General features: G+C 43.8%; 2 protein-coding genes across 3 annotated transcripts in view; one reads left to right on the forward strand and one right to left on the reverse strand.

Moving 5' to 3' along the window:
• The first annotated feature begins 661 nt into the window (after positions 1-661).
• The window catches only part of LOC116941931 (unconventional myosin-Ie-like), a 47,716-nt gene continuing 25,980 nt past the window's right edge, over positions 662-22,397 (forward strand). Inside the window, exons 1-7 of one of the 2 annotated variants that reach the window (XM_076066830.1) lie at positions 662-894; positions 13,926-14,063; positions 15,118-15,207; positions 15,825-15,919; positions 19,487-19,574; positions 20,891-20,980; positions 21,970-22,101. In XM_076066830.1, the coding sequence (XP_075922945.1) occupies positions 892-894; positions 13,926-14,063; positions 15,118-15,207; positions 15,825-15,919; positions 19,487-19,574; positions 20,891-20,980; positions 21,970-22,101 (636 nt within the window). In that variant the 5' untranslated portion in view covers positions 662-891. The remainder of the gene's footprint in view (positions 895-13,925; positions 14,064-15,117; positions 15,208-15,824; positions 15,920-19,486; positions 19,575-20,890; positions 20,981-21,969; positions 22,102-22,397) is intronic. The other variant, XM_076066831.1, reaches the window with a different exon arrangement.
• LOC116941932 (general transcription factor II-I repeat domain-containing protein 2-like) lies at positions 10,986-19,040 on the reverse strand. Its single transcript, XM_076066832.1, has 2 exons — positions 16,596-19,040; positions 10,986-16,402 (listed from the first exon to the last, which is right to left on the reverse strand). Exon 1 carries the CDS (start codon positions 17,675-17,677, stop codon positions 16,619-16,621), a length of 1,059 nt encoding a protein of 352 aa, XP_075922947.1. The 5' UTR covers positions 17,678-19,040; the 3' UTR covers positions 10,986-16,402; positions 16,596-16,618.

The following is a 22,397-nucleotide window of genomic DNA, read 5'->3' on the forward strand; positions in this document are numbered from 1 at the left end:
AGTGTGTGAAACAGAGGTCAATTAAAGGCATCTTAGGCGTTCCCCTGTGATTACATTCACATCAGAGGTCACAAAATACGATTGTCCAAAGCAGAGGCTATTAATACCCAAGATGTACAGTTTGTGTGCTTGGTTTTGATTTTGAACATTTTGATGACACAGGTGACGATTGCAAATGAGACTCACCCTGGTCTCTTGTGCTCTCAGCTGGTTCAACAAAGTAAATGTGGAACGTCGTGGCTAACTACATTGAATTGTGACCGTCCTTTTAAACACTTGCGTTATCGGTACTGCGCTGCAATGTTTTAACAAAATAACTGCTGTCCATCACTACGGGTGTTATCAACAGGTGAAATATCTTATCTGAGGACATGGACTAATATCAGTGTCGATGCCAGCAGTGGGCTTGCCTCGCCGTCAAAACACCTGCCAGTGCATTAGAACAGCTTAATGCAGAGTCATTGTTTCACGTGTTTTGAACTTCTTTCGCACCGTACGTTTCCAACCGTTGTTAGCGAGCACTGCAAAGCGTAGTCGGTGGACCAGAACGAGCGTGCCCTGTAATTAATGAATTGAGCAGGGGCAATACCGCAATGCGTGGGTGCACAGTGGTCCAGCAGTCGAGAGCCAATGGCGTGACTTCCCTGCAGGGTTCCTTATTTACAGAGGAAGAGTACAGTACCTGCCACTAGTTCCTTGTCAAGGCTAAGGTTCGGTTGTCAATACCATTACAGTTGAGTAGCACCGCTAGCCTCTCGTCAAGGTGCTGCTAAAAGCCCTCAACGCCAACGCCGCGTGTTTCGGACACCGACTTGAGATTGTTTGACCGTGGAGGAGGGGGGGTGGATCAGAGTTGAGAGGCTGAGCTGCGGATTATGAGATACAGCTGCAATGGTGAGTTCGTACTTTCATAATTGTTCTCTGTTAACTTGTTCTGCACAGTGGTCTTCCACCATTTTTGCTCTCTTTCTGTTTTAACGAAGACCTCGCCTTTTGTCTGAGCTCGTCAATAATGTTTTTTTCCACAAGCATCTCTTCTTGCTGGTATTTTCAAATCGCAGCTGGCTGTTCATATATATTTGCATGGCTATAATTGCATGGACAATTGTGTTTATTATGTGTAGATGTCACCATACGTCAGTTTAACAGGTGGGCTTTCGCGACCAGTATTATTCATAAGAAAGGTTTTTGGGTTAGATGGCGTTATTTATAAATGTGTCGCAACCCTCCACCACCCGACACGGCCAATCAGTAAAAAATGTGTCACGTTGACAAAAGACAAATCGCCCGAAGATGCTGGATGTAATTTCCAGCGAAACGTCGTACTCAAATTGCAAATGTTGTGGATCCACTCTTCAACACACCGGTGGGCTGAAGTAGTGAACTGTTTGTCTTTTGTCAACGTGACACTTTTTTTACTGATTGGCCGTGTCGGGTGTTGGAGGGTTGCGACACATTTATAAAAAACGCGATCTAACCCAAAAACCTTTTTTTTATGAAAAGTCACCATAAGTGTCATTCGTGTTTGTCATTTTAATTCTGGGCCAGCTGGGGTGGGCCCTGCGTCACCAAATGTCCCTCTAGCCCACCCAAGTTCCCTCTTCGTCGCGATATGTTACTGTTATGGTGGCCCACGCATGAGTTATACCCCCCCCCCCCCATCCACTGCTGGAGGAGGTCCTCCCAAAGCTATGGTGGTCGTGAGGATTTATTGAGTTTACGTTATCACGCTGGTCCATGCAGGTTGGTGAAAGGAGGGGAGAGGGCAGGACCGGTTTGGATATCTCGATATTAGCCATGGCCAGAAATAAAAACTCAGGTCTCCAGGTTCAGAAAAGCGTGTGTTAACCACAGTGAGACCACTTCCCACGACTAGGACCACAGCTGGTGACAAGAATATAAAACAGGGAATTGTTGTGACAGCCACAACTATAGACTTTCGCAGCACACTATATCGTTGATGAGAAGTGGTCGAATTATATGGAACTAACTCACTGTTGAGATAACTACATTATTTCAAATTATTTTGTTCGTACAAATAAATGTAAATCTTTGCTTCTATAATTAATAACAAGTTTTGAGTTCACAATGTGTGTGATTTGTTTTATTTGTATGCGGCATGGTTTGAAAAAGGGTCATAATTTTTTTAAATGTAATAATAGCAGTGGTTGCCTTGAGGATGGCACAGATCATGCTATTACAATGTAAAATTCCACCACGAGTGTTGAACCTCCAGCAAGAATGTACAAATTATCATTAATTGTATGAAAGCATCTTAAAGTACATATGCACTTCCTCGTGTTGCAGAATATGCAGCGTTGTGGCATACATTTGTCATGAATGGTGTTAGATTTTAAACGCTCCCGATCATGATTATGATCGGGGCTGGAGTGTCATCCCTGTCACTGCTAAGTCTTGAGCCTGGCCACTGTGACTCAGTCCCAGGATCAGTGCCATCTGCGTTGAGATCCCAGCAGCCCTAGTCAACTCCACTTATTTACTGAGTGATGTGTGCATCCATTTTGGCTGTGGATGAGAAATGCCTTAAGAACACGTTTTCCGGTACTCTAGACATATCCCCCCAAGATTTAAATATGCTTAAAATGTCCCCCCCAATATATTGATATTAAAAAATATTTTCAAAATAATAATTTCTATGCTACGACAGGCAACCACGCACAGCCGTCCGAAATTATCATTAGCAAATGTAATCATAATCATGACTAAACTTAACAAATTGCCATTATTACTACTACCGGTTCTAGTATTACGGTGTACTGCAGTTCTGCGTGTGGTTTGTCCAAGTATTGTTGCCGTACCCCAGCAGAAGCCGTTACTCGACTGCTGTGGGTAGGTACAATCAATATCAAACACTGTCCTGTCTCTCCATTTCATTACTTTCAAATTTATTAAAAAGTGGAAAACTAGAATGTAATTAAGAGTGTTACGTAGGCTGTCTCACTGTCGAGTGGGAAGAAACATTTTTGGTGAAAATGGGCCGATTTGCGATTGCTAATCAACAAACCATTTGGAAAGTTACTTGGGAAGTTAATTAGCCACACATTCACCCAGCGACCAACAGTGGCGCTCACGGGCGCATTCAACTAACGTAAATGTCTTTATTATGTTATATTTGTCAGAAAGCCCACGTGAAGTCTGAGTAAAGTGTCAATCATTTATGTTGCAGCTGCATTTGTCATATTTGTAGACAGTAGTAGATTTCATTTATTGCATATTCGTAGAGTATAGCGTAAAGCTGTACTTATGGTAAATAGCATTATTAGTGTTTCTTTGATTAAAGTGCAAGCAGTTTTATTACAGTCAGCTTTCATTCACAGTAAGTGTCATCATGAGCAAGAGGAAGGGTGGCAGATTTTTTTCGGGGGGGGGGGGACCCCCAGACCCCCTGGAAGATTTGGTCCCCCCTGGAAGATTTGGTCCCCCCCAATGTTGACTCCATGGCTACGGCCTTGCTCTAGTGGTGAAAATGTGCAAAGGGAAAAATCACAAAAACCCAACAGGAAAGCATGTGTCCTATCAAGATGTTGACTGTTTTATTGTACCAGGTCTACGGTTTATAATCTAACCAAACATATAATGATTGGGGTTTTCCCTACTTCAAATGCAACCCTTTGAAGGGGAGGGGTGACCAGGTTTCCCAAACTGAACCAATACCTGGTGTGAAAATGTTGGTGCCTTTTCTTATAAAAGCGTTTGCCAATGTGGTGTAATCTTAATGCATGCTGCCTTGGCTTTCGTGTACCTGTTCTCGATGCTGTTGAATGTATCTGACATTGAATACATGTCGATGGTATAAGTTGTAGATTTGTAAATGTTTGTATACGCGTCATTATGCGTTTGCTGTCTTGTCACTTGACACCCTTGCAATGGAGATTTAAGATCTCAAGGGATTATCCAGGTAATATATTTTCGTAGAAAATTAAGTTTTCTTTCGGCAAATTCTTTTGTTCCTGGTTAAAATCTCCACCAAGAAATTGTATGTATTAAAAGCTCCAAAACGAAACAGGCCATTTCACCCCACAAATCATTCATGAGTGTAATTATAGTCCAGATTCAGGAATTAAGCATCGCACAGATTCAATATATACACACATATCGGTATAAAATAATGTGACGAGGAATTACATACAATGTGGTTCTGATCATTGTATCGTCATGTATCGTATTATGTTTACAAAGAGTATCATCATCATCTGCCAAGATCCATTGACTGCCTGTTGAAGGCCTCTCCAAGTTGTCGCCATCTGTCCTGCTCTGGTGATGCAACAAGCCTTCTAGCTCCTGTACGCGACCTGATTTCATCGCTCCATCTCTGTGGTGCATGCACTCTGGCATTAAGTACATAACACAGGCTGGTAAATTGTTGAATACATTGATGTACACGCATTATAAACACACACAGTTAATTGGATATGTTTCAAGAGTGCAAATGGCTTTGAAAGCTGCAAGCTAAGCTGGAGTTTAATTTCTCACTCTATTTTCCTGAACGTTGTTAAGCTGGCTTATAATAGGGATTATTGGCGTAAGGCACTACCACTCGCGTTCAATGTACATTCATCCAAGATAATCCTGTATCACTGCACCCTATATTTAAAAAAAAATCATATGAGAGGTTGAGGACAAAATAAGGCAAGGATGGATGTGGTTTGGCAAAATATATTTCAGAACAAGCGTTCCTGACTGTTCCGGCTGAAATGAAGCACTGAAGCTAAGCAGGGCATGGTGTGGTGACATGGCCTAGTGACGGCGTATTCGCCACTCGTTGCAGAGGTAGCATCCAGAAGCCACCCTGATTAATATTGCGGGTGTATTAACCATAAAATAATACATACCAGACGTTAAAGATTCCGTGATGTCATTCGCAAGACTAGGCCATTGTGCGCTGGCGTCATAGTCTATATTTGGCACATTTTTTACCGTGAAAATTACTGAATTGGGATTATACGTAGCAATAATCACCCCCTCCTGTGAAAACTTGACAGGACCCTCCTGAACAAGAGTCATCAGACTTGATGAGGCTTTCTTGGGGGAAAAAACAAGCATAGTAAAATAATAAAGGCTGTGCATAGACATTTTTTGACGAAGACTGCCACATGTACTGTGCGTGCATACACGCACAGTACACGTGGCAGTCTAAAAGACAATGCACGTATTATCAGAGCATATATGTGTTCATGTTTTGCCACAAGTAAGTGTGGTTAATGTAGATGATCCCTTGAAAAGGGTATCTATCTGCTGTTTGAACATCTTAGCACCTGTCTTGTTGCCAGGAAGAGTAAAACTAATTCTTATTTTTCATAATTACTGCGCATACATTTATCACGCTAACATTTTGGATGCTGGCTCTTCTTCACAACGTTTGCAGTAGGACGGGTAGTGCAATAAGCGTCGTATCACTTCTCCCTTGTGGAGCGTGTCGTAAGGCGCTGCGGTGACAGGCCCCTTCGTCGCACATCCTGTGTGCGAAACGGACAAGGAATGCGTGCCCATGTGACTCATCCGCACATCTGGGTGGCTGCATCCGGGCGCATTGGACATGCTTGCGGGAGGCTGAGAACAGGGACGATGGGGGGGGGAGACACTTAATGGCAGTGTTTGTCAACACTGTGCACGTGCAGGGAGGGCTTGGTCTGCGTCCCACAAATTGAATGGGAGTCTAGATTTAAAGCTTTCGTGACTGCAAGGATCCATACTCTTTGGTTCTATTCGGTAAAGTCACGTAAACTAGAATAGAACCAAAGAGTATGAATGGGAGTCAGCTGAAGTCGTCTCAAAATTCAGGGTCGGTAGGGAGCGAATTTACTCTGAATCACCTATCTGTACTGACGAGCTTGTTCAAGCAATGTCAAACAACCTCCATGAAAGATGTGTAGTGAGGGATGGGGTTTGATTGACCATACTGCAGTGATGGCAACAGGACAAGTTCAGCTCTCACTTACCACTCATGTTAGGAGTGATCAGGAAATATTTCTCTGTTGTGTACCCATTAATACTGATGAGTGATTTAAAAAAAAACACATTTGCCCCATTGTTTTTCAACTGCCATGCCCGGAGATTAAATGAGCGATTTCTGGAATGCGTATCCAGTGTGCTGACCATTACACCACGGCAGTGTCCAAAATGATAAAAAGTCCCAAAAATTTCGTACAAATTCACTCCACTACAAAATCCGCACGCATCGTCTTCAGCCTTACTGCTTTCTCTTGAGTTGTCCTCATTCCTGCACGTGCATTTTCCTCTCCCTAGATCTCCTGCATCATCCTTCTCTTGCTGACACGGTCTCATGTACCTCTAAAAATAAAATAAAAATCACTCACCATATTAGTGTGAATTGAACTGGTGTTTTGAATTATTTACAATTATGTGTTTTTTTTATTTAGTGTCCTGTACACCGGGGTATTTTAGAGCACTATGCATCACATCTCAAACATTTGAAAGGGCACTTCCAGTGGCTGCTGTCCCTGAGGGCACAAGATGACTCGGCACGTGGTCTGCAAACGGGAATTTGTCTACAGGCAGGGAACAACGATTGCTTGACAATATCCTAATTTAATAATTTGTGGATAGTTTTCGAATTTAGCAAATTTCAATCCTGACGCCAGCACACAATGGCATACTTATGAAGGATGTCAAGGGATATTTAATTTCCACTCTGAAGCAGACGGCGCATATTTATTCCGCTGATTCCACCATCAGTAATCACCTGGGCGACCGCTGGATTCGAACAATGAACCTCTGAAACTAGCAGGAAATGTGCTAGCGCTAGGCCCTGTCACCGCCCAATTAAACAATTTACAATTTTATTTTACCAGGTAAGGCCCACTGAGCTATATAGCTCGTTATCAGAAGCGACCTGGCCACAAATGATAGCTCAACGAAGTGCCTTATCGTGTGTAAATGTATTGGAGCCAAATACTCTAAACGCGTGTTTCAAAATGTGCAGGGAAAAACCGGAGGAATCGGAGAAAAATCCACATGACCACGGGGAGAGAGACACGCAAAATCCAAATATTACAGGCATCAGGGTCGGGATCGAACCAACGACCTCCTGCATACCAAGCAAGGGAGTTAACATCTCGCCACCGCTGCACTACTGTGACGTCCCTATACATGCAGCATGGGGGCAAGTGGGAGGTGTAGCCAACACTTTGGTCGGTTGTTGTCAACGTCACGTTGATGGGAAACAACCGAGCGCGACCACGTCGACGTTTCACGAACACCGCACCAGGAAGTACGAGAAAACAGTATTTCCATAAAGCAACTGTTATATATGTGTACACATTTAATAAAAATATACACATTGTCTACTGTACGTAAACTCAGTTCTCATGCCCTGGTAATCATATACAATAGGCGACATTTCGGGCAATGGCCCTTTGTCAGAGTACATGGCCATGGTGCCATGAGGATGGGCCACTGCTCGGAACGTCACTGATTATATATTTTCCTATCAAAGCAGTTTTATTGACGAATCTGTTGAGTTTTTTGTATATGCGCTTGCGCACCACTGCCAACACATCACCAAATAATGTATTTGTAATCAATACGGTATATGTCAGTGTGTATAATAGCACAGTATTTGTGTTTTGGGCTTAGAAACCACACTTTAGAGGTACTTCTGCAAGAGGTCTTGTGAAATTTGTTGCATTTGCAAGTCAATCGGACATTTCCTGTAGATTATTATGTTTTGTTGGCACCATATTGAATGATGTCACTATTAAAGTAATTTCCTTTTTAAAAAAAGGTGATATGTTACAAAGTACAATAAATCTGCAGACTGCAAATCATGGAAGTCAAGAAAGAGTATCAGAATTCATGAATACTAGTTTTGTGTGACCATTGTCATGTATTTTATGTTTATTTATGTAGTAGCGAGTGTGCAAATGTGGGGAGCGGTGGTGAACGGGTAACGTGCTGCATTTCGAACCCCAAGTTCAATTCCCACTCACGGTCAACACCAGTGACGATTATCTTAACCGGTCCTGGGCCTCCCCTAGGTCGACTCAGCCTCAAATTAGTACCTGGTGAGATGTGTAAACATCACCCCTGGGGAGAAAAAAAAAGGCGATCGGGCATGGTGCTGGCCACCCACCCCCTCGTGTACCGTGCTGGCCTTCATAGGTCCTCACAAAGAGCACTTTCCCCTAAGTCTGTTAAGGCTATACAGGGGATCTTTGTTTATTGTGTTAATATGCTCATTGTATCATGTCAATTACGCATTTGGGAATAGTACGTGTCGTTTTTCATCCCCATTAAAAGTAAATCTGGACCATCGAACTCCTGATTAAACCTATAATCTGGAGTGACAACGCCATACACCTGCAGGTCCAACACAGACACAGCTTATGAGAAAGAGTTGTTATGACGAGCATGCGGCAGGGCTGCAAGCAATGCTGACCTGCAGTTACTTAAAGTGCAGTAGAGCACATTGTGCTGTGAACGTGGAAACGTTAATTGATTACACTTGTTAATCCAGGAAAGCCCACTGAGACACGACTCTTTTTCACGATGTTCCTACCAGGTTTTTGAAGTAACGGGCGATGATGGCTGTTTCTGCATATTCCATGTGAGCGATTTGCAGTATAATTTCAGAAATATTTTTCAAGTCTGGACCATGACGTCGACACACAATGGCCTTCTTTAACTTAGCAGACTGTGTAATGTTATGATTTACACACACTGCAGTACCGTGTTAATGAGGGCGGCTGCTGGATTTGAACCATGCACCTCTGCAACAAATGGCGACCCCGTTACCCGCTCGGCCTTGTCACCGACTGGAGTTCAATTCCCAGCCATGAACAGTGTCGGTGGTGAGTGAACCGGTCTGACACTGACCAGAGTTGTCGAGCACGCTAGTGTGCCCTAACATGACTGACACGGCACGAGGAGGGCCTTGCTCCAACAGTGGATTGACAAAGTGCTCAACATTTTCTTTATTATTGATGATTTTTTATATGTATACAGTGAGGGAAAAAAGTATTTGATCCCCTGCTGATTTTGTACGTTTGCCCACTGACAAAGAAATTATCAGTCTATCATTTTATTTGAACAGTGAGAGACAGAATAACAACAAAAAATCCGGAAAAACGCACGTCAAAAATGTTATAAATTGATTTGCATTTTAATGAGGGAAATAAGTATTTGACCCCCTGTCAATAAGAAAGATTTCTGGCTCCCAGGTGTCTGTTATACAGGTAACGAGCTGCGATTAGCAGCACACTCTTAAAGGGAGTGCTCCTAATCTCAGCTTGTTACCTGTATAAAAGACACCTGTCCACAGAAGCAATCAATCAATCAGATTCCAAACTCTCCACCATGGCCAAGACCAAAGAACTTTCCAAGGATGTCAGGGACAAGATTGTAGACCTATACAAGGCTGGAATGGGCTACAAGACCATTGCCAAGCAGCTTGGTGAGAACGTGACAACAGTTTGTGCGATTATTCGCAAATGGAAGAAACACAAAAGAACTGTCAATCTCCCTCGGCCTGGGGCTCCATTCAAGATCTCACCTCGTGGAGTTGCAATGATCATGAGAACGGTGAGGAATCAGCCCAGAACTACACGGGAGGATCTTGTCAATGATCTCAAGGCAGCTGAGACCATAGTCACCAAGAAAACAATTGGTAACACACTACGCCATGAAGGACTGAAATCCTGCAGCACCCGCAAGGTCCCCCTGCTCAAGAAAGCACATATACATGCCCGTCTGAAGTTTGCCAATGAACATCTGAATGATTCAGAGGACAACTGGATGAAAGTGTTGTGGTCAGATGAGACCAAAATGGAGCTCTTTGGCATTAACTCAACTCGCCGTGTTTGGAGGAGGAGGAATGCTGCCTATGACCCCAAGAACACCATCCCCACCGCCAAACATGGAGGTGGAAACATTATGCTTTGGGGGTGTTTTTCTGCTAAGGGGACAGGACAACTTCACTGCATCAAGGGGACGATGGACGGGGCCATGTACCTCCTTCCCTCAGCCAGGGCATTTAAAATGGGTCATGGATGGGTATTCCAGCATGACAATGACCCAAGACACACGGCCAAGGCAACAAAGGAGTGGCTCAAGAAGAAGCACATTAAGGTCCTGAAGTGGCCTAGCCAGTCTCCAGACCTTAATCCCATAGAAAATCTGTGGAGGGAGCTAAAAGTTCGAGTTGCCAAACGTCAGCCTCGAAACCTTAATGACTTGGAGAAGATCTGCAAAGAGGAGTGGGACAAAATCCCTCCTGAGATGTGTGCAAACCTGGTGGCCAACTACAAGAAACGTCTGACCTCTGTGATTGCCAACAAGGGTTTTGCCACCAAGTACTAAGTCAAATACTTATTTGCAGAGGGGTCAAATACTTATTTCCCTCATTAAAATACAAATCAATTTATAACATTTTTGATATGCGTTTTTCCGGATTTTGTGTTTGTTATTCTGTCTCTCACTGTTCAAATAAACCTACCATTAAAAATTATAGACTGATAATTTCTTTGTCAGTGGGCAAACGTACAAAATCAGCAGGGGATCAAATACTTTTTTCCCTCACTGTATAACTTAGAGTTTATTGAGAACGGCATTTTTTGAGTCAACGCACAGATGGGTTTAAATAAAATACAGAGAAACAGGAAACAGATTTCAGGGCAGGAAAACAAAATAACCCAAAATAAGACAGAGAAGGTCTCAGTCTGGAAACTTTTGTCATATCGCTCTGGTGTACGTTTTTGCATAACGTTTCCTAAACACGACGCCATAGAAGCCAGCTATTACACTTGCAATATTTGCTTGATACATGGTCTCTAGAGGTAAATAAACTGCAGGGTTAGCAACCTTGTGGTCTGTGAACCTGGATTGTTGTTCAGAAGGATGGTGGCACACATGAATGTAATGTCAATATTCAAAGTGTCTTTGTGAAGGGAGATCTGAGTGAAATGACAGGGGAAGAAACAGAAAACACCAATGAGCAAAAAAACATATCTTGTAAGACAGTGAGCAATTTTTTATTAAAGTAAATATTAAAAAAATGAATATAAAAATGATATCACAATACTTGTCTATGTAGAGCTGTTATCATTGTAGTTGTTGATATTTTTAAACACATACGATAAGTGGAATACAGTCATTGCATTCGGGAAAAAACGTTGTTGTGGCATATGGTCATTTCCTCCCGTAAATTCTGATGGCCTGAATGAAGTTTGCAGCAAAAGAATGATCACCTGCCTTTTTTTGTCTAAAAAGTAATAAATCCAGTCCAAAAAACCCCACTGCCTAGGAGCATGAATAATTAAAAGACAAATAGTACCCGTGCAAAACTGTCAGCCACGCTGTAAAAAAATGCACATTGGCAATTTTCTGGTCACTGTAATAGATCTTGTTATAAATTACTGCCTCTTCTTGAAACTGAAACAGCATTCGGCATTTCATACCCTGCCTTTAGCAGTGCAGGTTTTTCTTTTTTACATTTTCCCACGACGGGGCGCAGTGGCTGTGACTCTTAACAATTTAGAAGCAGGGTGATTAAACGTGCCCACGATTCGCTCACATTTTGCACACCTGACGGGGACATCCGCAAAACTTCCGTAATGTCTTCACACTTTACCCTGTTCGATCACGCACCCCATCTGGAATGCCTTGAGATACGCGTGGGAACTAAGGCTGCCACCTGGCCTGGTTTTTCCCCTGGATTGTCGTTTTTTTCTTGTTGTTGAGGAAGCTGTCCAGGAAAATCTTTAAGTCTTCCCAAGACATTACAAGTCCCGGTTTTTTTTTATCAGTTTCGTAATACAACACCACTCAAGGCAATGCATGCACGGTGTAGTTCACTGGACTTCTGGTATTTTTATTGATATTCTTTTTCCCATGTACCTCATAGTTGGCAACCCGAGTAGCAATGGCCAAAATTGACCTGTGGTTATGCCGTTGTCTTTAATAAAGAAGCAACCCAAAGATAGACAAAAACATACCAAGGCTGTGTGTCTTGGGACTATTCCACACGAGACTGAAGCTTTGTTCATCGGACTCGGCATGGTGCGTCATTTTGGCACACCAGAGATGCCACTGCGATGACATTCTTATATTGAACCACAAAGTTAAAGTGGTATTTTTTCACGAACAAAGCTCAAAGCTTACGTTGTGAACAGCGAGGTATGAATCAACAAGATAAGAGTCGTTTTGTGAGTTGTGTTCACCTCTGCAGGGGGTCAGCACACTGTAGACAAATGTCGGCTGCGATTGAGACCTCCAATCGGATTTTTGCACCCACTGGGATTTTTGCACACAGCGTTGGTGTACGGTGCTATTTCAGGAATGTTTTGATGTTTTTTTTCCTGGATTTTCTGTTTGCACAGTCACATAATCACTTTAAGATGTTTTCTTGTTCATGTTTTTTGTTTGTTGCGGTTGCACCCGATTCAAGAGCCGAATGGCTCACAGGGCTATACGAAATAAATGAACTAAATGAACTATGGAACTTCACCAGGACCAACTGAGCGCCATGTGCAGCTTCCGAGTGGAAACTGCACAACCCTGCTCTCTTTAGCTATCTCCGTGTTTCTGTCTCTCTGTGTCTGTGTGTGTGTCTCTCTCTCTGTGTTTGAGTCTCTATCTCTGTGTGTATAACTCTCTGGCTCTTCCACAAACTGCTCGGGGCCCTGCTTAATACTGAGTTTACTCTGAGCACAACTTCCCAGGCCCCCGTATAGGCCGTGGGTTCCAAAGAATAAGAATATGTATTTCTACTGGAGGAACCCGATAAGCTATCAAGTTCTTTTTCATAGATGTACAGTAGGGGCAAGTCAGAACGTTACAACAGCAAATAATACAAAACACATTAGGATCGCAAATTATTGGCAAGAAAAACAAATCACTTTAAAAATATATACAAATGTTTACTCTTTGGTTCTATTCGGTAAAGTCACGTAAAAGTATAAAACAACTAAAAATAAAAATACAAAAATAAAAAATTCACGACGTTTCGGCCACAACACAAGTGGCCTTCATCAGGTGAAGGGACCAGACTGTCTCGAGGACAGCGCTGGAGTGAACACAGCTAAGCTCAGACCGCGACCTTTAAGCTGTGTGAGAGGAATTAAGGTGCCTTGACAAAGGAATTAGCATAAAATTTTGCATTTAATTGGCGGACTTAGCATGATGAACGGTGTAGAGGAGGTGAACATGTGCAGACCGGCGAGGGGGGGAGGAGAGTTTACATATTGATGGTGTCAAAAGGGCATTTAAGCAGCTGCGAAAGTTTGGGATACCACTACTTGAAAAAACATACTGTATCATTGAAAATTAGTTTAAGTTTTGTAGTTTAGTTTTGTTGTTTTATACTTTTACATGACTTTACCGAATAGAACCAGAGTATGGATCCTTGCAGTCACGAAAGTTTCAAATCTAAATACAAATTTTTGTGTAAGTGTGTGTCTCTCTCTATGTGTCTCTCTGTGTCTCTCTCTGCTCATGTGTATGTCTATGTGTCTCCATTATCTGTGTTTTGTCTCTCTCTCAAATATAGCAATCTTTGGAAGAACTAATCAACCAGGTAGGGTGTTTAGCTGTTGACTGTTGTGTTAGCCGACTCTTTGTGTTGCATTGCATTATATTTCTAAGTTTACTATGTTTATTTTCTCATTCATTCTTATCTGACGATGGCTGTTTGTGTTGCAATCGAAACGTCGTATTCTATTATTATTATTTGATATCTTTTGTTTCTACGTGACTTTACCGAAAGAACCAAAGAGTAAAGCTATAATATTTATTTTTTTATATATATATAGTACTCGGTAAGGCCCACTGAGGCATTAGCTTTTAGTTTCAGAAGCGACCTGCTCACAAATGATAGCCCAACGAAGTGTTGCCAATGATAATTCGCCCAGCACCGCTCAACACAAACGCGGGTGTCTCATCCATCACAGGGGAGCAAGGAACACTACCACTGGACGAGTGGCAATGTGAAGCACAGCGGTGTGGACGACATGGTGCTGCTCTCCAAGGTCACGGAAGATGCCATCGTGGAAAACCTCAAGAAGCGCCTGATGGACGACTGGATTTTCGTATCCTGCCGAATGGCCCGCTTTACGCACGGGCACGGAGCGTCCCTGGCAGCCCCCCCTTGCAGTGTGGCTGATGATGATTTGGGCGGTATTGGTAATGGCAATGATGACGAAGATGACACTGACAGTAACGATGAGGAATAATGACCGTGATGACGATGATCGTGGCCATGATGATGGTGATGACTCTGCAGCGTGACTATTGATTGAAAGGGGGCACACACAAAACTCAAGGAGGGATATAACACAGCCAATCTTAAACCAATTTTAAACGAAATCCTAAACGCTGAACAGAATTAGTCATCGTCTGTCTTTGTCAATTATGCAATTTGTCACGCGTTCTAACCTCCAATCTTTGTTTACTACTGAGGGAGGGCTGGGCCTTCAGCAGCCTCCAGCCCCCGTGATGCTATGCGGCCGGCCCTTAATCACGTCACTACTACATCTCTCACTGCAGATTAAGTAACTTTTTATAAATATGATTAAACAAAAATTGGACACGACACTTCCTTGTGTAAGTAAAATAAATGCAATGTTGGGAGTGACTAGCTCGACGGCTAGTTCTCTATCAGCTGTTTGGAGGGAAGCGGAAAAGGAACGGTGGCGCAAGACGTTGGCGTGCTTCTTACCCAACTCCCGGCCTTAGTGCACGACGTCGCAAAACTCAAATAGCCGATTGGTGTTATGGAGCGGTGACATGGTCCAGTGATAGCCCATTCACCGCTTGTTTGTGGAGTTTCACGGTTCGAGCCCATCAGCCCGCCCTGGTTACTACTGCGGGTGAAAGATCCCGTGGCATTATTCACAACAACAGAAAAGTTGGCCGGTGCGTGCCGGCGTCATGGCCAACATTTGGAAAATGTAATACTTGCAAATTACTTTAAATGGTATCGTACATAGTGACGCTGTATGACCACTCACCGGGTGTTACCTGCCACAGGGTGTTCTCTGACGCAGGGCACCACGAGATGTGCTGCATGAGAGTCGTGGTATATTTAGTGATGATGAGTATGCAAGACATGCAGAAACCTTTAACTTTCATATACTGCTGCAGACATACATTGGGCCGGTGCTGATCTCAGTGAATCCCTTCAAGCAGATGCCGTACTTCACCGACCGCGAGATTGACATCTACCAGGGTGCTGTGAGTCCTTTTGTCTCTCTATCAATTTGTTTATTTGGAGTTGGTGTTCAAGCCACTTCCGAATGAAATACTATTTTAACGAGGACTGGTGCTGCTCAGCGCGCGTTGGTGCAGAGGTAAGTTTAAAAGTGCGTAGCTCCAGTGGCTTCCTAATATCGGAAGGAAGAGCGTTCCAGACGGCCGCAGAAGTCCATCGGAAAGCGCGTTCGATGCAGTGACCATCTTTATTCGATGGCTAGCCAGAAGCCGCTGTGAGGATGACCGGAGTTCACGTGATGATGTATGCTCCTTGACGAGATCAGCGAGGTATTCTGGTCCTTGACGAGATCAGCGAGGTATTCTGGTTCATTTGTGGCAAGCACTTTGTGTGAAATGAGCGCTACCTTATAATGTCTAGAGAATTACACTCTGGTCTCTGGGTTCAGAGTGTACCACGGGAACTGATCTTCCACAACCAGGACATTCAAATAACAATATTCCATTATGAGCAATGCCTAGTCTGTGACCAACACTCACGCAACATATGTATGTTGAACTGCTTTCGCACCGTACATAGCCAACCGTGCCAATCGACCACTCAACCCTGAATCTCGTTCTTGTGCCTTTCCCCTGTTCAGGCCCAGTTTGAGAATCCACCCCACATTTACGCACTGTCTGACTTCATGTACAGGAACATGCTTATCGACTCTGAGAACCAATGCGTCATCATCAGGTGAGAAAAGCACATTTTAGATTTTCAATTTTGCATGTATGTATGTTGGACTTCTTTCGCAATGCACGTATCCAACCGTGCAATGTGCAACAACATATTCTCGTATATTGTGCATATTGTCCACATTGTTGTACACATAGGCTTTCATGACCAATACCATTATTCGTAAATCGTTTCTTGGATTAGATCAGGGGTGTCCAAACTTTTTTTCCCGAGGGCCACATACAGAAAAAATATACGAAGGACTGGGCCACTCACTAGAGGTGGGTCATACTGCCTCACTTCTCATGCACTAATATTGGCAAAATCAATCAAATGCAGGTAAATTACGTTTGATAATTGAACATGTTTGAAGAAAAAAAGCCTCCATCATAGCTCTCCATTAGTAGATTTTCATTTTATTTTTTACAAAAAGGTTGGCAGGTCATTCTCTCAGTGACAGCCTCAGATTGGTTCTTAGGGTGCTGATCCCCCTTCCTTGTCCTGTATGAAGGGAGAGACAAGAAGAGAAATATGGGTTGTGGATATTTCAAGCTTATTACACAAATAAATTATTGGGCTTGTTAACACATAAACTAACGTTTGTTAAAAAATTGTCATCAACTTTAATTGACTGAATTTATTAAGTAATTGGGCTTATTAACAAATGAAAACGGTGTGTATATTTTTAACTCACCTGTAATGGCAAGAATGTTGCGCTCAGTGGGAGCAGTGATGCTGCGCTTTGGTGTGAAGGATAGCTGGCAGGTAAGGAGTAAGTTTGGTGGTTGAGATGCGAAGGACGTCACGGAGATGGCTGTCGGTCGTTCTGGTTCTCAGTCTGCTTTTGTTCAGCGTTAACAGAGAGAATGTCTGCTCACAGATGTATGTCGAGCCGAACAGACTCAACATTCGTTTTGCGTGGCGTCTCATCAGAGGAAACTTGGCCTTTTCCAAGCTCAGGTAGAAGTCAAAAAGGGAGAGAAGCTGATGCTGAGTCTTCAGAGAATCATCACACTGAATTTCGATCAGTTCTAATTGCAGACTCTCCTCCACTTCTTTTGCATCCATTGAAAACGGAGCCGCAAATAGTGTGATTTCCTTCTCAATGACAGAAAAATCTTGGAAGCGCTGATTGAATTCTGTCATGAGAGATGTGATCACAGACACATATTCTCCCATTTTTGCAGAGAGCTTGGCATTTGGAAATGCGCATTTGATTTTGGTCATTGTGGGGAAGTGCGCTACATTGAAGTTGCGCAGTTGTGACTCGAAGAGACGGAGCTTCGCACGGAATGCTTTCATGTGCGCATACAGCTGTGGTACCAGCTGCTCTTTGCCTTGTAGTCTCTTGTTCAGGGTGTTGAGATGTTCAATGAGATCAACTAAAAAAGCCAGGTCTGGCAACCATAAAGGGGCACTGATCTCATGGAGAGGTCTGCCCTTTTCTTTCAAAAACTTGTCGATATTTGATCTAAGGGAATAAAACCGCTGCAGCACGGAGCCGCGACTGAGCCAGCGCACTTGAGAATGGTAGAGTAGGTCCCCGTATTCAGCATCGACATCAGAGAGGAACGCTTGAAATTCTCTGTGGTAAAGCCCTCGTGCCCGAATTATGCTGACAGTTTTCACAACTGTGTTCAGCACATCGCCAAGCTGGATTATCTTGGCACAGAGGGCTTCTTGGTGGATGATACAGTGCATTTTGACAGCCTCGCCTCCGCTCTCCCGCACCTTGGCACTCACCATAGAGGCCATTCCTTTGCGCTCGCCTGTCATTGCTGGAGCCCCATCCGTTGTAATTCCATACAGCTTGTCCCATTTCAGTCCAGCCTGGTCAATTGCATCTGACACAGCTATTAAACATGTCCTTCCCAGTTGTTGTCCCCTTTAGACTCTGAAGATCGAGCAGTTCCTCCATAATGCAAAAAATTATCATCAACTCCCCGCAAAAAAATGTACAGCTGTGCAGTGTCCGTGGCATCTGTGCTCTCATCACATGCAATCGAGTAAAAATCGAAAGCACAAGCTTTAGCTGACACTTGCTGTTTTAAGTTCGCCGACAAGTCTTCAATTCGCCGCACAACCTTATTTCTGGACATACTAACATCGTTGAAATCCTGCATTTTCTCCGGGCACATTATTCCCACGACTTTAGTGAGGCACTGTTTGATGAAGTCACCGTCTGAGAAAGGTTTCCCGTGTAGGGCAATGAGTCGAGCTACTTCATAACTGGCTATTGTTGCATTTCCTTGAGCTTTGTTAGCACGTAAAAAAAAACCTGCTTCTGCGTTAGCAGGCTAGCTGCCATTTGCTTTACCTTCTCTCTCCGCTCGGCGCCAGTGTAGGACGTGAAGGTCTGATGTTTCGTTTTATAATGCCGTCGTACATTGTACTCTTTCATCACGGCAACACTCTCATTACAAATCAAACAAACACACTTCCCCTTGGTTTCTATGAAAAAATATTATTTTTTCCACCGAGTCTGAAATTTTCTGCACTCGCTTGCAATCTTGCGTCTCTTCGGTTCCGGCATTTCTGGTGACCCTGAGCAAATTTTTTTCTTCGATTGCTTGCTTTGTGGAGACGCTGCCTTCTTCAAGACAATAGCGCCACCTAGCAGTTGGCCCGCGGGCCGTAGTTTGGACACCCCTGGGATTAGATCGTGTGTGCTTAACGTCAGTAGAGCTGTTGCACCCTCCACCACCCGACACGGCCAAACAATTCAAGTTGTCACGTGAGGCAAATACAGTAGAAAGATTGATTTTGTCAACGTGACATCTTGATTTGTTTGGCTATGTCGGGTGGTAGAGGGTTATTATAGGCAGTGCCAGAAATGTGAAGAAGTTATGACTGGAACAATCCATAAATAACCCCCCCCCCCGCCCTAGTTTTGAGCGCAAGGGAGGGGTGGTGGTGGTGGTGGACCGCAGAACTGACTAATACAATCACATGTTTTTGTTTTGCCTGTTTCAGCATCTTCATTCAAATAAGAATAATAATTATGTATAATCACAAACTCTTTGTATATTTCGGAGATCCACAGCGTGACCTACAGCCATTACCTACTGATATAGTAGCTATATAGATCTAAACTAAATTCTTTATTTTACCAGGTATGGCCCACTGAACTCTATAGCTCTTTTTCGGAAGCGACCTGGCCACAAAAATGATACATCAGCGAAGTGGCTTATCATGTGTAAATGGATATCAGCCAAATACTCTTCATGCATATTTCTAAATGTGGATGAAAAAAACCGAACGACCTGGAGAAAAATCCACACGACCACGGGGAGACCATGCAAACTCCAAAAATACAGTTGTTAAGGTTGGGATCGAACCAACGACCTCCTGTACACCAGGCGAGATAGTTAACATCTCGCCAACGTGGCAAAATAAAAAAAAGTTTAGTTGATATATCGAGACTGCCCAGCACTCCACTTGTCGCTGGTCCCATTTCCACCACTGGACTGCCACAGGTGGCAACCCTACATCCAGCCGGTGCATACGGCGATAAACTTGAGATTTTTCTCTGATGGCCTGCAATCCGACGCTGACCCGTGAGTTGCACTTTGTGTGTTGCGGCAGTGGGGAGAGTGGCGCAGGCAAAACGGTGGCCGCCAAGTACATTATGAGCTACGTCTCCAAGGTGTCCGGCGGCGGAGACAAGGTGCAGGTAAGACGTGGGGAGACAAGGTGCAGGTAAGACGTGTGGGGCTGACCTCGCGCACTGGGAACACTTCGAGCGAGCTTCCACGTCCTCCATGAATTGCACGTCGGTTGCAATCGTGGACAAAATCAGTGTTGTCGTAAGCCGGGTGTTGCGATGTCAACGCCTGTAAGCTTTAACTTTGGGAGACAAAACGTTGGTTAATCGATCACAGTAAGCCGCTTTTCACTTTTTTGGAGCTACACTCTTGTTCGCTCAAGATGTCCCTCCCACGGCTTGAGCTGCGCCAAAAAAAATATAAATCGGCGTCGCCAGTTAGCGGGCATCTGCAGCACACAAATCCGTGACCTTGTGACGCCACGTGCTCATTAGCATACGGGCGGACTCGGGTTTCCCTGCGGTGGTAGCGCAGAACGAGGCCACGCGTGTTCCACGTTATTTTTGTTTGAGCGCGCGCGATCCCGCCGCTGTACGCGTTTGCCGCAAATTCCCCAAGAAATGCGCTACATTCTAGAGCGCTGATAATATAGTGTAAGAAGTTTTTTTTTTATTGCACCACAATGCGTGCATTTAAAGTAAAACAAAAATATTCTTAACATTGGACATATTACGTGTACAGTGTGCGCATTGTCACGGGTGTTGCACAATTGAATCATAATTAATGCAGTCGCGCAATTATGTGATGTAATTAAATCGATGCACGTATCATTAATTTGAGAATGTTAATTGCTGTGTCGATGTATCATTAAGCCCTTAGCTATCCCCTCGTATGCGTGTGTAGGTTTTCTCCGGGTAGACTGGTTTTCTGCCACGGCAGAACACTGCTGAAATAGAATTCACCAAACAAACTTGCACAGGAACCTCCCGAAACGGAGTCACGAGACTCAGTGAGGTGTTCTTAATAAATAGATAAAATGGAAATGTCAAGGTTGTTACAGTCTTCATAACAAGATATGTTATGAGCATCCGACCTGAATCAAAATCAGAAAATATTTATTTCGACTGGAGGAATCCTATGAGCTATAAAGCTCATTTTCACAAATGTCCAGTAGAGGCAGGTCAGAACGTTACAACAAACACCACCAGCAGATTAACACGTAAGCTTTCGCGACCAATATCCTCCATAATAGAGGTTTTTTGGGGGGTTAGATCGCATAAAAATAAAAAAAATGTGTCTTTAAAACCCGCCACCACCCGACACAGCCAACTAGTAAGGGTTGTCACGTAAACAGAACATGCCAATTTGTCACTAGTACAGCACACCGGTGTGTTGGAGAGCCAAGCACACAATATTTACAATCTCTCTCCTGCACCTCTGACAGCACGTCAAGGACATCATCCTGCAGTCGAACCCGCTGCTGGAAGCCTTCGGCAATGCCAAGACGGTCCGCAACAACAACTCGAGTCGCTTCGTGAGTGGACAGCACTCGCATGGGTTTCGTGGTCAATTGGGGAGTCAAAGGCGGCTGGGCGAGGTGCTGGGCAACACCGCCTTCCTTAATGCGTCATCCCGACGTGTGCAGCAATGTGTGTTTCTTAGCATTTAGAACTCTGCACGGATGTACATCAGAGCCCTGAATTGAGTCAGGTAACCTGTGGATACCTGGAGGGTTACCCCCGTACCTAGCTCGATGCAGTACTTTAAGATACATTTTTTATTTAATCAGCATTTACGTATTTTTATTCATTGTTTATAGAGAAAAAAACATTTCAATGACTAAATAAATTCCACGTGCTAAGACTCGACTACAATTCCACAGGTTGTCGTCGACTACACTAAGAAAACAAAAACTAAAATTCTGACTACATTTATACTGGTGTGAAATTAGTTAGCCCATACCACGTGGGTGTGTCCTGTGACCTCCTTCCATGTGTTCCCACGTGTTCTCAATGTACACCTAACCTGGCACAAATGCTGTGGTGACATCATCGCAACGCGAGTGGTGAATGGCGGCTGTTGTTTGAGCGGTGGCATAGTGCTGATGAACCCAGATAGCCTCATGTTTGATTCCCAGCCATGGCCAACATCAGTGGCCCGTGGTATGTGAATCGGTCCTATGCCTCCCCTGGGTCGACTCAACCTTAAATTTCGAGTTCCTGGTGCAGTGTGTAAACATCAACACCGGAGGAGGGGGGGAGGAAGGAGGCTGGGTTATGGTGCTGGCAACACCGACTCCTTATGCACCATTACGGCTGGCTCACAGCACTGTCCCCAACAGTCAATTGGGGATTTTTTTTGTGGGATGAGAAATTAAATGACATAATTCTTGTTTTTGCGCAGCACTTAAGAGGATGTGTCGTCAGCATCTTGTGGTAGGTTGGCCAAGTCTAAACTGAGCGTCTGGTGTGTGTGCATCACTACCACTGGAAAACAATGGCACGTGTCTCTCTCTCTCGACAGGGCAAGTATTTTGAGATTCAGTTCAGCCGAGGAGGGGAGCCAGATGGCGGAAATATCTCAAACTTCCTTCTCGAGAAGTCACGTGTCGTGAGCCAAAACACAGAAGAGAGAAACTTCCACATTTACTACCAGGTCTCTCTCCGTGCACAGCCTCCAACCAACATCGCTTAATTCCCCCCACACTTTCCACAACATGCTTATTAATCTGAAGTTATAATTGAAGACGAAATTGTGCTTGCAGGTGGATCATCATTGGAGCGGTTTGAAACTTTGCTCTCACTGTATTCCATCCTGTCCATGTCAGAATTCCTTGTATATGTGTCTGTGTTTTTACAAATCTTATTCCAACCGTACCAGTGGTGCATAATGTGCAGTATTATGTATTTATTAAAACAAACAAAAACTAGTTAGCCTGTGGCCCCAAAGGT

Source organism: Petromyzon marinus, chromosome 13 (assembly GCF_048934315.1).
Source record: "Petromyzon marinus isolate PM22_M1 ecotype Great Lakes invasive population chromosome 13, UKy_Petmar_22M1.pri1.0, whole genome shotgun sequence".
NCBI lineage: Eukaryota > Metazoa > Chordata > Hyperoartia > Petromyzontiformes > Petromyzontidae > Petromyzon > Petromyzon marinus.

Bases quoted from the DNA above. Each gene is read 5' to 3' on its own strand.
- LOC116941932 (XM_076066832.1), bottom strand. From the start codon at position 17,677: ATGACAGGCGAGCGCAAAGGAATGGCCTCTATGGTGAGTGCCAAGGTG.